The sequence below is a fragment of the Camelus bactrianus genome, chromosome 25 (assembly GCF_048773025.1).
Source record: "Camelus bactrianus isolate YW-2024 breed Bactrian camel chromosome 25, ASM4877302v1, whole genome shotgun sequence".
Lineage (NCBI taxonomy): Eukaryota > Metazoa > Chordata > Mammalia > Artiodactyla > Camelidae > Camelus > Camelus bactrianus.
The window spans coordinates 26,158,359-26,170,905 of record NC_133563.1 but is presented as its reverse complement, the minus strand read 5'-3'; the positions used below and the strand labels follow the sequence as shown (position 1 = coordinate 26,170,905).

Genomic DNA, 12,547 nt, shown 5'->3' with positions numbered 1-12,547 from the left:
AGCCTTCGTGGTTTTTGCTTCAGGGTCATTGTTTTTGCTAGCAGATGAGCCCTGTCTCTTCATGCCACAGACATCGGGTCCCCTGGCTTTAGTGGTAGATGACACAGCCGAGTTGGGCCACACTTGACTCTAGAATCACAGGTCTCCATCCTGGGATGCCTCATTGCACATTCAGAGCGCTGGGTCCTGGCAGCTGGTTTCCCCCTTGCTCATGGGAAAGATCCTTTTGTTAACTAGCTTAATGATTCAGTGTTTTGAAAACCCGGCTTACTGTGTATGCTGCTGCTTGGTGCAGGGAGCTGACTGCGTGATGTTCTCCCCTGTCTGCCCGTGTTGTCCGGTCCCTCCTCCCCCTGCCGCCCCCGCAGCAGCTTGAACAGCGTCAACAGCAGCGACTCGCGGTCCAGCGGCTCCCACGGCTCCCACTCGCACTCGCCCAGCTCCCACTACCGCTACCGCAGCTCCAACCTGGCCCAGCAGGCGCCCGTGCGGCTGTCCAGCGTGTCCTCCCACGACTCAGGATTCATATCCCAGGACGCCTTCCAGTCCAAGTCGCCGTCCCCCATGCCGCCAGAGGCCCCCAACCAGGTAAGGGTGCGCTTGGCTCCAGGAACAGCCATCACACCTGAGGCCCAGACCACCTTTGACGGCTGGAACCAGAGAGGGACCTTGGCCTGGACAGACCTGTCTTCTGACCTCTGGTTTAATTTCTCATTTTCAAATGTGTTGTTCCCAAAGGGAGAGACACTGTAAGGTGGAGTTGAAGCTTATGATTATTATGCCGGTGATGGTTGAGTCACTGCATTGATTTGGGGAGTTTTCACACGTACGTAGACAGACTCAAAGAGGCTTGGCCACTCTCTGGCATCCCTGCCAGTGCCCGGCTGAGCATGATGCTGAATTTGATGGGCATTTGTGCAAGGTGACTGAGATTCTGTCACTGAACAGCCTCGGAGCCCTTCCTTGGCACACTTTGCTTTCTTTGATCAGTTTGTGTTGAGAATGAGAGAACATCTTCAGTGCCCATGCAGATAATTCTGTTGGCACCTTGCTTCTGGGAGACAGGTGTCTCTTTGACCACAGTTGGGTTAGATGGTGCTTGATGCCCAGCTCAATGGATCCAGCTGTAGCAGAAGACAGGAGCTGGGCAGGGCATCGAAACACCCATCACCTGTTCTCCTCTGTCCTTTTTTCGTGCCAGTGGGTCGGCCTCTAGATCAGTAAGCAGCACGACACACACTGGGAAACGTGAACATCTAAGGTGCCCCACGGTGCCATCTGCTGGGGAGTGTGGTAGCTTCCAGCCCATTGTGTACATTTTGAGGCTGGCCACAGCCTTTGGCCAAGGTCCTTGGCTTCAGAAGGTCACGTGCTTGTCTTGTTCATCCAAGTATCCAATTTGCCTAACAGTCACTGAATATCTCCTGTGTGCCCATCCTAGGAGCTCCTGCCAATGACCACGCAGAGGGTTGCCATCCCTGTCTTGTTGTGCAAACGGAGGCTCAGAGATGTAAGCAACTCACCTGAGTTGCACAGTTATGTGAGCTACAGGTTGGGGATGGTTTCTGGCAATGGGTCCAGCGCCCTTTCTGCTTCACCCCAGCCACAAGGTGCCCCTGGCAGAATGTTTTGGGGATCACTCCACGTAGAGGAAGCACCTGAGGTGTTTTGGGAGCCTGGACCAGAAGGTCACTCACCTAACGTGTCTGACTTTGATGAACCCAGAGCCGCTCAGCCTGGGGCTCCCTGTGGCATTTTTCAGCCATCCCCAGGGACCGTGGCCTCTGTCTTCCTGGGATAGAGACGCTCAGAGCCAGGAGCTGCAGCTTTAAGTTCTGATATGCTTGTCCCAGCTGGGGTTCTTTGGCCAGGTCTCTAAGGTGTCACCCACCCATCCCCTGTCCACCCCCTCCTCCGCCCCACCATGTGCAGCACTAAACAGCACCTGCATGCAGGAAGAAGAGCAGGAATCTGCAATTCCTCAAAGGCTTTTCTAATGCGCAGCGCAACTCTGTGTGTGTTTTTAATCAACTGACAAATTAACAAAGTATTGTACGTTGACATACCCTTTCTAAAAAAGAGGCCGTGTGCTTCTGCCTTGCTGTGCATGTGGATCAGTCTGAATGAAGGAGTATTTCTGCCTCCGGTAATGTTGAGGGAAGCAGAGGGCAGCTTTTTGGGATTTACTTCAGTCTGAAAGCCAGTGCCCAAGATATGCTTTACTAGCAGTTCTAGGGTAGCTTTAATAAACTCAGGGATGCTGCAAGATTTAATTGAGAATTCTATTTTTTTAAAAAGGCATTATGGCTGCTTATAAGATAGAGAGGAAATTTAAGGAAACTACAAATCACCCAAACCAGAGGATATAATCTGGAAATAGTATGTTACCTTTATTTGGGTGGGAGGAAGGGAGCATATCTGTAAGGGGCAAGATGCCTTCATCTCTTCACTTGGGTACGTGGTGTGAATGAAGGCCACGTGGCAGGATGTGTTCCTAATTCTCCCATTTTCCTCCACTCTGCCCTTTTTTTTCCAAATTGTGCCGCATGCCCCCAGGAGTGGTGGGACCCTGTCTGTCACGAGGCTTCTGCCCTAAAGCCGTTCACTGCATCAAGGCATGGGACTCTTTAGAAGAAATGAGCAGAGGTCAAAAAAAAAAAAAAAAAAAAAAAGAATCTGCAGTCATAGGGTGATTTACTGGTTCTTTTTTCAAATTGAACAGTTGAACAGTTGGTCAGGCACTGCATTCATAGACACACGTATGCATAAGATCTCATTTAATCTTCATCTGATACATATTATTGATCCCTATTCTAAAGGGGAAAAAAACCTGAGGTTTAGAGAGATTAAGCCCATGGTTCCCTGACTGGGAAGTGACAGGAAAAAAAAAAAACTTCAGTCCAAACCTTTCAGACTTCAGATCCTGGACCAGACACCGAGTTAGGGGAGCGTCCAGGACGTCCACTGGGCGGCCTGTCCTTGCTTTGGCTCCGCGGAGCCGCATGCATCATGGCGTGCTTTCTTGGCTCCTTCCTTTTGTGGGGCGGGAAAGCTAAAAATCTGTCCTTTTATAGGAACCTTTCTTTGGTGGGTAAAAGGGATGGACAGAAACATGGATCTGGCCTCCTTAACGGTGATTACAGGAACACCTCCAGGAAAATAATAGAGAAGCTCAGACTTACACAAACGGGGTTGAGATTGTAGTTAGCAGTGAAAAAACTTAAAGCAAATTCCCAGGTGGGCCCAAAGCACTAGCCCGGGGGACCCACTTACACGGAAGAGATGGTCACTGTCACCCATCCGTTCAGCACTTTTAAGCAACTGCCATGTGCCAGGACAGGACCAGAACGTCGAGACGGAGTGGGGAACTAGCTGGCATTCTCTGCCTCAGCTGAAGGTTAGGAGACTGAGCTAGGAGCAGGTGCCCTGGCTGACATCGGGAGACTGGCAGGGACTGGAGGTTTGCTAAAATCAGCCTGAAGAGATGTTTTCCCAACCCAGACCTCCTTTCTCTAATGTCCCATGTCTCGGCAGGATGCTTCCAGGTCCCTCCCTACAATGGCCACCGGAAAGATTGCCCTAACCATGGGCCTTCACTGCCCCAGACCCCTAAATCACTCCCCAGGCAGAGAAACCTAAAAAATGTGTTTTGTGAAGATGCAGCTTTGTGGCTGAAATCCACCCCCTAGCAATCCAGGGGTTGGACGTGACGGTGGGGAAGCCCAGGAATTGGAGCCATTCTAGGCTGACAGGGAGCAGAACCCCAGCTGGGGGTCAGTCCTCCACTATCAGTAGCACCTGGGCACTGACAGATATAAAAGGCAGGGCATCCTTCAGGAGAACACAGGGAGCTCCAGCACCTCCACCAGCCTCTGCTGTGCCTGGCCATGCGACACACACGCACACGCACGCGCGCGCGCGCGCCCGCCTTCTGGGGGGCCTACAGGATGGTGCGTCTGGAGCTCCGGGTTCTCACACCTCCTTTCCAGAGCATGGCAGCCTCTGTGTGGGTGCAGCTTTGGGGAAAAATAACCATAATCCTCTGCTTCTCTCATCCTTCCCTCTTCTGTGTACCTGTCTGTCTCTCCCTCTCTCTGTGCGTGCCCTTCCCCATCCTGCCCCTACTTTTTTTTTTTTTTTTTTTTTTTTAATTACCGTTCTTTTTTGGTGGCGTATGGTCCCTCCCCTGCAGCAGAACTCGTCCAGCTCGGCCTCCTCCGAAGCCTCGGAAACCTGCCAGTCGGTGAGCGAGTGCAGCTCGCCCACCTCAGTCAGCTCAGGCTCCACCATGGGCGCCTGGGCGTCCACGGAGAAGGTGACTGGCTGGGGTCCCAGCCTCTCCCCCGTCCCCTGCCTGCTGCTCCCCATACAGCCGCAGGAACCCAGAAACTCACGGTCTCCACCAAAAGCAGCCCCTCTTGGGGACAGATGGAGGGACAGGGATGAGGGCTTTTTCCATTACGGGTACCTGGCTCCTGAGCAGTGACCTTGCAGTTGTCCAGAGGGAGAGGAAGGGGTTTGGGGAACTCAGAGGTGTGAAAGCTTCTTCCCAGAACATAGATGGTCATCCATCTCTAGTTGGTCATCCATCTCCCCCACCTTGCCCTCCCCTGCACCCCGCCTGCCATGGCCTCCTTGTCACCATGCCATTGGATGTGACATTTCACTGTGTCAGGGGCTTTGTGCTTTCCCGCCTTTTAGTTTGCAACCTCCCCCTTCTCATCCCGATTTGGAATCTGCTTCTTAACAGTGTGATGATTTTGGAAACTTGGAATGAACAGCTTCAGCTGACGCTTTTGAATTTCCAAATTTGCCTAAAGAGATGAGCAAATCACCATCACTGTGAAATTATTAGTGAAATAATCAAAACCCATTGAGAATGCTGCACATTAAGGATGCTGATTTCCAGACCCTTCTAAAACATAGACAGAACATTTCCTCAATCGAATACTTAACTTGGTGTCAATAAACGTGCGTTCTTTGCCCCGGGGCTCTTCTCTCTCACATCGTGGGTCATCCATGAGCAGCAGAGCCCCGGTGTTTGTTTTGTTTATAAATATTCAGGTCTTCCCCATCCCTTGAATGTCAATGCCATCTTGTATCCCCCCACTCATCCTGTTATATTAATTTTTTTTCCTTTTTTCCTTCCCTTTTTTTTTTGTTTCCAGTTGTCTAACGGGTTTTCTCACTGTAGTTTATCAAGTGAGTCCCATGTGGGGCCCGTAGGGGCGAGCCTTTTCCCTCATTGCCTGCCCGCCTCCCGCCTGCTCCCTCGGGTCACCTCTGTCCACCTTCCAGACTACGCTCATTATTACACCACTGGGCCCGGCATGCTCCCGTCATCTCAGATCCCTAGCTGGAAGGTTTGTGTCTCCCTCCCTCCCCTTGCCCTCTCTCCCCCCTTCATCGCCTCTGTGCTCACTCCTCTCCTGCCCCACGGTTCTCACCCTCTCACCCCCTTCCATCCTTTCACACTCTGCCTTCTTCCCCAGAGCACCTCCTCCCTAAGGAAGTTCCCACTGGGGAGAACCAGGAACCAGCAGGCAGCTCCAAGATTGGGTTTCCACAGGGAGCTGAGATGGGAGGGGCTCCTTTTCCCTAGACTTTCCCCTGAGTCCCTTCCTGGGCCGTGGTAACAGAACCATACCCCAGAATATGTTGGGTTTATTATATCTTAAAAGTCCATGCAGACTTTATTTTTAGTCTCAAATGTTTATATTAAAACATGTTTGATTTAATACAAAAAAAATTTTTTATATCATTTCCTAGCAAGTCCAATTGATGCCGGGAGGATATTCTATTTTGAGAGGAGGTCCCAAGTTTGAATAGGTGGCCTGCAGTTTGAGCAGGTCTTGACTTCATCCCTCACAAGTGTGGTGCGGATCCCTCAGATTCCTCAGTCTTTCTTCTGACCCAGGGGCCTTCCCCTCCTTTGTGAGGACCTCAGAGGGCACATTCTATAGTGCCTTTTGTGGTTGTTTCCCTGAGGTGAGGTTCAGCTGCAGGGAGTGACTGAGGTTCCTTTAGTGCCCCCTCCACTCAAGAGATGTCATTTGGGCCCCCAGGCGGGGCAGGGTGTCGGGTGGAGGGGGTCCTCAGACGTCAGAAGGGAGGGCTGTCCCTTCCTTCAGGGCTCTCCACTGGCTGGTGCCTTCAGACACCTCAGGCCATTGGTCAGCAGGTTGGTGGCTGTTAACTAAGAGTCTCCCACAGGCTACCTGCCCTGTTGTTGAGGGATTTCCGTCTTGGGGCAGATATGAGGAAAAGGGAGCTACCCAGGGGGCCCCCTTCTTCTAGAGTCAGGTGAGGGCACAGAAAGGCCCGCTGGCCTGTCCCAGCCTGGGCCCCCCTCGAGGGGCCTGGCTGCCTTCTGTGGGTGGGCAGCGGTCTGGAGGTTCCTGGCCTCCAGGTGGAGGCAGGGGCCTGGCGCCTGACTGCCCTTGTTCCACTCAGGACTGGGCCAAGCCAGGACCTTACGATCAGCCTCTGGTGAACACCCTTCAGCGCCGCAAAGAGAAGCGAGAGCCAGACCCCAGCGGGGGAGGCCCCGGTGCTGCGGGGGGCGCGCCTGCCGCTGCTGACGAGGCTCAGAGACCGCGGAGCATGACCGTGTCGGCCGCCACCAGGGTGACGCTCTTGTTCTCTGCAGCTGGTCGGGCCCCTCCGGGCCTGGCGGGGGCCACGTGCTGGCTGGCATCTGGAGGGACCCGAGCCCCTTACGCCCACTCCCTGCTCTGCAGCATTTAGGAGGCCCCCAGGGAAGGCCTTGTGTGGGAATCAGACTCGTAGAACTTTCTAGAGTCTGGGGAGGACCCAAGCAAGCTGACAGTCCCCAGGCCCACAGACAGTGGTGGTCACGGGAGCAGAATAGGAGTCCCATCATGTGCGGAAAGGCTTTGGGGATATTGGATGGGGGACTCACTGCCCTGGTGGCTTGTCTGTCTCTTTCCTCCCGCCTGCAGCCTGGTGAGGAGATGGAGGCCTGTGAGGAACTGGCACTGGCCCTGTCGCGGGGTCTCCAGCTTGACACCCAGAGGAGCAGCCGGGACTCGCTTCAGTGCTCCAGCGGCTACAGCACCCAGACCACCACCCCCTGCTGCTCTGAGGACACCATCCCCTCCCAAGGTAGGAGGCAGCCTGGGCTCTCCGGCCGGGCTTCCTGAGCGGCTCCAGGTGAGGAAAGGCGGTGGCCCTCCCTGCGGGGAGGAGACAGATGTGCGGAGTCCATCCGGCCATAACAGAGCATCTTGGAATGCTCTGGAGGGCTTGTCTGTAGTTACCCGTAGCTGTCATCCAAGGAGGTGGCCGGACTTTCACAACTTCGCTTGTTTTTCACCATCAGGGTACAGGGCAGTTCCCAATTTGTACACAGACAGGTGCTGTTAATGATAATGGCATCATTTGTGTTTTGGCACTTTTTGCTAAGCACTTTATTTTCCCATTTAATCTTCACAATCACTTGTGTAACAAGTATATTTATCCCTGTTTTACATACATGGAGGTGAGGTTCACTCAACTGATAAGCAGAGCTAGAGTTTGAATCTTAGGGTTCCAGCCAAATTCTCTGTGAACCTGCCTCCCTCATTCCCCTCCCCAACACGCACGCACGCACGCACTCCAGCAAGATGGCAGTCCGACCACCTGGAAAGATCTGTGAGAGTTGGCCAAGCCTGTTGGCAGTCCGTCAGTCCAAGACAGTGGGTCTCAATGGAGGGCAGTTTGGCTTCCCAGGGTACATCTGGCCACATCTGGAGACATTTTTAGGTGTCACAACTGGAGGGGATGCTACTGGCATCTAGCAGATGGCCGGGATCTGCTGCACAGCACAGCCCGCACCCCTCCAGCACAGACTTCCCTGGTCCAGATATCAGCAGTGCTGTGTTCAGAGACAGGCTCTAACATGTTTAGTCCATGCTTTCCCCTCCCACGTGACCCCATTTTCTGAGAGGAACTGAGCACACCTCACTGATGGAACCTGTCTTTGTGCCTTGTTTGGGGGGATGCGTTGCCAGTAGCTCCGTTGTTTTTCTAGCCCTCGTCTAACAAGGCGATCGTGAGGGAGGCAGTAGGTCAGTGATGGTTCTGAGATTTGTTTCTCGTGCCGTATTTCAGGTGGGAGGGTTTGTAGACGTTATTTCCTCTTTCCGCCTCTTTTACTCCTCCTGGAGACGCTCGGAGGTGTCCTGGCAGTTTTGCGTTCACTGCTCAGCAGTATCTGAGTGCGGGCCTGCTCTGCCCAGCACTGCTCTGGGTGCTCAGGGTTCCCTCGGTGAACAAGACAACGACCCCGTCAGGGACTTCATAGATGGTGAGGGTACCTAAGGATGGCCCAGGTATCCCAGGGAGGCTTGGGGTGAGACGGCAGTGAAGTACCTGGCCTCTCTCTGGCGCCTTTTGTCCTCCCAACACAAAAGAATCAAAAAGCACAGCCTCTGCCTTGGCGATTTCTGATCAAATCCTATAATCAGTTTCAGATTACGATTATTTCTCTGTAAGTGGTGACCAGGAGGCAGATCAGCAGGAGTTTGACAAATCCTCCACCATTCCGAGAAACAGTGACATCAGCCAGTCCTACCGACGGATGTTCCAAGCCAAGCGCCCAGCCTCAACTGCTGGCCTCCCCACCACCCTCGGACCTGCTATGGTCACCCCAGGGGTTGCAACCATCCGACGGACCCCTTCCACCAAGCCTTCTGTGCGCCGGGGGACCATTGGAGCCGGTCCCATCCCCATCAAGACCCCTGTGATCCCTGTCAAGACCCCGACCGTCCCAGACCTCCCTGGGGTGTTGCCAGCCCCTCCAGATGGGCCCGAGGAGCGGGGTGAGCACAGCCCCGAGTCGCCATCTGTGGGTGAGGGCCCCCAGGGTGTCACCAGCATGCCCTCCTCCATGTGGAGTGGCCAAGCCTCCGTCAACCCTCCTCTTCCAGGCCCAAAGCCAAGCATCCCCGAGGAGCACAGACAGGCGATTCCAGAAAGCGAGGCCGAAGACCAGGAAAGGGATCCCCCAAGTGCCACTGCCTCTCCAGGCCAGATCCCAGAGAGTGACCCTGCAGACCTGAGCCCGAGGGATGCTCCGCAAGGAGAAGACATGCTGAACGCCATCCGAAGGGGCGTGAAACTGAAGAAGACCACGACAAACGACCGCTCAGCCCCGCGCCTCTCTTAGGCTCACCAGAAATGCTGCCAGTGGGGAATGAACTGTTTAATTAATAAAACCTAATTTGTCTTGATCCATTCCAATCTATAATCAAACAAAAGATTTTGTAGGCAACTCAGAATATAGCTCTTTTGAAAGTACTCAACACCTTTAGATAAGAATTAAAAGCAACATATGTAACTGACATAACCTTGATCTTTTAATTTGTAAATATTGACAGTTTTCTTTCTGCACATTTTAATCTTAGTTTCCCTTTTGATTTTTCTGAAGGTGCCAAATTCCATTTAACTTTTTTACAAGTCTTTGTAAAATTTTAAATGCATAAAGGGGGGAGGTCGGGGCAAGGGAACCACGAAGTAGTTAATTTCAGAAAAAAAGGATAACTATAAACTTAGCTTTTTCTTTTCTTTTTTTTTTTTTTCCTGCAAGCTTTTGTAGATGCGTTGTAGTAGTCTGGCTTAGAAGCAAATTCAAGTTATTTTAATGTACAAACAAAATGGATACAGGGGTAAAAATCCTCATTCAAATCTACTATGTTCTGGATGAGAAAAGCAGGAATCAGTTGATGAGCAATATTCGGAGTGAAGTAAATCTGGAAACGGTAGACTGTGTTGGGATTGGGGGGAGGGTCGTGGGAGGGGCACACTGTCAACATAGCCGATCCTGTTACATTTAAGAGTAGCCTCGTAGGTTGAATTTCTAGTAGCTTCATGGTAAATGCATCCGAATAAGCCATACTGGATTGCAGTGTTTGTTTCTGTAGGGTGTTTAAGGACTTCCTTCCTCCCACGATTCCTCTTGACTGCACACAGCACCCACCTCCAGTCCCGTGCATGCTGCTGCCACCGGTAGACATAGAATCCCCCACTTCAGTTACTCGTCTGTTATACCCACTTTCATGGAATCCAGATACATCCAAAAGGGTAAGGCAGTTTTAAAAATGTGAAAACATTTAAAATGATAGCAGGGAATTCTTAGACATAGCAAATGCCTTTTACGTAACTGTGCCCAGCAGGCTGGGCACGTTGAAAAGCCCAAATATTTTGAAAAAACTCAAGCGGATTTAACAAGGGTAACCAGCTGGGAGTCTAGCAACTTGCCAATGTGTTTACCAATCTGGGGGCTTGTTTTTCTTACCTTCTTTTAAATAAATGGCAGTTAACTGGCTTCATTTTAAACATCAAAGAGAGGAGGATTTACTTGTCACTGGGAATCTGACCACTATACTGTCCCTTTTTTTGTATCCTAGGTAATGTTTTCTGGAATGGATTTATGTCTTTTCTTTAAGTGAAAGTTAAATTTGTTATAACACCCATCCCCTAAAGCCAACAGAGATTTGTAGATTTAAAGGGATCATGTACGGGGAATGTGGTGGTGTTTTTAAAAAAGATAGCCAGCTCCTTAGGAGTCAGGTGAGTTGAAATTGCTCATTTGAGACTGAACCTCTCAAGGAGTAGGTGGGTCCCACAAATCCTGCACATCTCTGTTGGTTCTTATTCAATTACATAATCTTATGCTTTAATACATAACTGCATTGGATGTGAAAGAAACGTACCTGTATAGTCATTGTTCTATATATTAACATTTAACACTGCTGTGATTGCTCAAGAACATTTTATGTTATGGCTTTAAAGCAAAGGCATGGTTATTAGAAACTATTTAAGCTTTTTTCTTTGAAAAACAAGCTCCTTTTACAGAATATAAGCAACAGTAGTGCCTGTGGTTTAGCCCACCAATCTTGATGACTAAAAGTAGCTGATGCATTGTGCATATGATGCTTGAGATGGTTTTTGCAGAAGCAGAAATCACTGCAAGGTAATTACAATAGATAAAAGTGGTATTTTAAACCTTTGAAATAAATGGATGTAACTGTACCCTTGGTACAGCTTTTCACTTGTTTAGTTTTTAAACGTTAGTATAATCTGAATAAATTTAATATAAAAAGTTGCCAAATTCAATGTAGAAAGAATGTGACAAAACACCTTGGGTAGTTCTGTTTGTGTTTTTGCATATTGTAAAAGCAGTGTCACAGCTAAAAATAAAGAAATTGTTTCTAAAGGTAAATTGTTGTGGTTTAGTTGCTAGTTTGTACTGAGAGTTGACCTCTCCCTGTGCAGTTTTTTGTTCTAAACTTGTATAAATAACAGTTGTGTAACGTGTCTCCCTTCTATCTTGTAACAGTTGCTTCAGCCTACGTTATAAATAAAGAACCACTAGAAAAAAAAAAAGCCCTGCATTTCAAGTCTTATTAAAATTCAGGTGGAGGTCTTGGTCAAATGTTGGAAGATGTACCGAAACTCAGATTGAGCTAAGAAAACTAACAAAACATGGTTTTTGTGATGGTTATGCACCCTAAGAACATTAGTTGCCTAAACTAACAGCTACAATGAGTTATTAAGAACTAAAACTAGCTGGGTTTAGCTGAGTTTTAAAAATGGCTTTACCTTAAAAAAAAAAGAAAAAGAAAAGAAAGAAACTTCGAACATTTAGAATTCTGCTACTCTTTCCTTTGAGTCTGCAGACAATCCAAGACAAGGCAGAGGAACCTAAGCTGGAAAACTAACTCCACAATAAGTGTCACATGGTACTTCAAAAAAAAAAAAAAAAAAAAAAGACTCCCAAAAATTAGTGCAAAAGAGAAAACTCAAAAGGAAAACTGACAAAAGATGGAGGAAGCAAAGACAATTCAGAGAATGTCTCAATGGCCAATGAACATAAGACATCCAATTTTATCATAAATCAGGAAAATATAAATTAAAACCACAAGATATTATCTTATTTCTAGCAGATTGGAAAAAAATCTACAAGCCCAACCATATCAAGTATTGGTAAGAGTGTGAAGCAAATAGCAACTTTCATATTTGGCTGGTAGAAGTGTAAGTCAACACACCAACTCAACAATGTGCTCTATGGCTGAGTAATTTTGATTCTAGGTATATTGTCCTAAAGAAACTCTTGCACATATGCAAGAATATATATATATATACACAAGAATGTTCCCTGACAGTATTTTTTATAATAGGGAAAGATTATAAACCACCACAGGGCCAAGAACAGGAGAAAAGATCAATGTACTATGGAACAGCCAAATATTCCACATGTAATAATTGTATGGCAACTTAAACGAATGAATACTACATATATTAACATGAATGAATAAAACCAATGAGTTACAAAGCAAAAAAAACAAAAACAAAAACACAAAATAAGTGTCACAAGAAAGCGTCATCCAAATAGGATGTTTTAACCCAACCATCAAACCTCACTCAAGAAAACACAATCAACTCCATACTTACTTGCTGAATGTGTGCTTCTGAAAGTGGTCCTTTAATCAAAGCTAAAATTCCACTAGTGGAACTTCTGGAAATCTGAAAAGGTATCTTATAT

The 12,547-nt window shown here is 49.0% G+C and overlaps 1 protein-coding gene across 12 annotated transcripts in view; it reads left to right on the top strand.

Moving 5' to 3' along the window:
- MTSS1 (MTSS I-BAR domain containing 1) overlaps positions 1-11,388 on the top strand; it is a 152,607-nt gene extending 141,219 nt beyond the window's left edge. For 2 of the 12 annotated variants that reach the window (XM_074353032.1, XM_074353034.1), the window contains 5 exons: positions 369-588; positions 5,169-5,363; positions 6,454-6,627; positions 6,963-7,125; positions 8,469-11,224. In XM_074353032.1, coding sequence (XP_074209133.1) covers positions 369-588; positions 5,169-5,363; positions 6,454-6,627; positions 6,963-7,125; positions 8,469-9,169 — 1,453 coding nt within the window. In that variant the 3' untranslated portion in view covers positions 9,170-11,224. Of the gene's footprint in view, positions 1-368; positions 589-1,441; positions 1,511-4,192; positions 4,316-5,168; positions 5,364-6,453; positions 6,628-6,962; positions 7,126-8,468 lie in introns of all 12 variants that reach the window. The other 10 variants (XM_074353036.1, XM_074353037.1, XM_074353031.1 and 7 more) reach the window with 9 other exon arrangements.
- Positions 11,389-12,547: the final 1,159 nt, after the last annotated feature.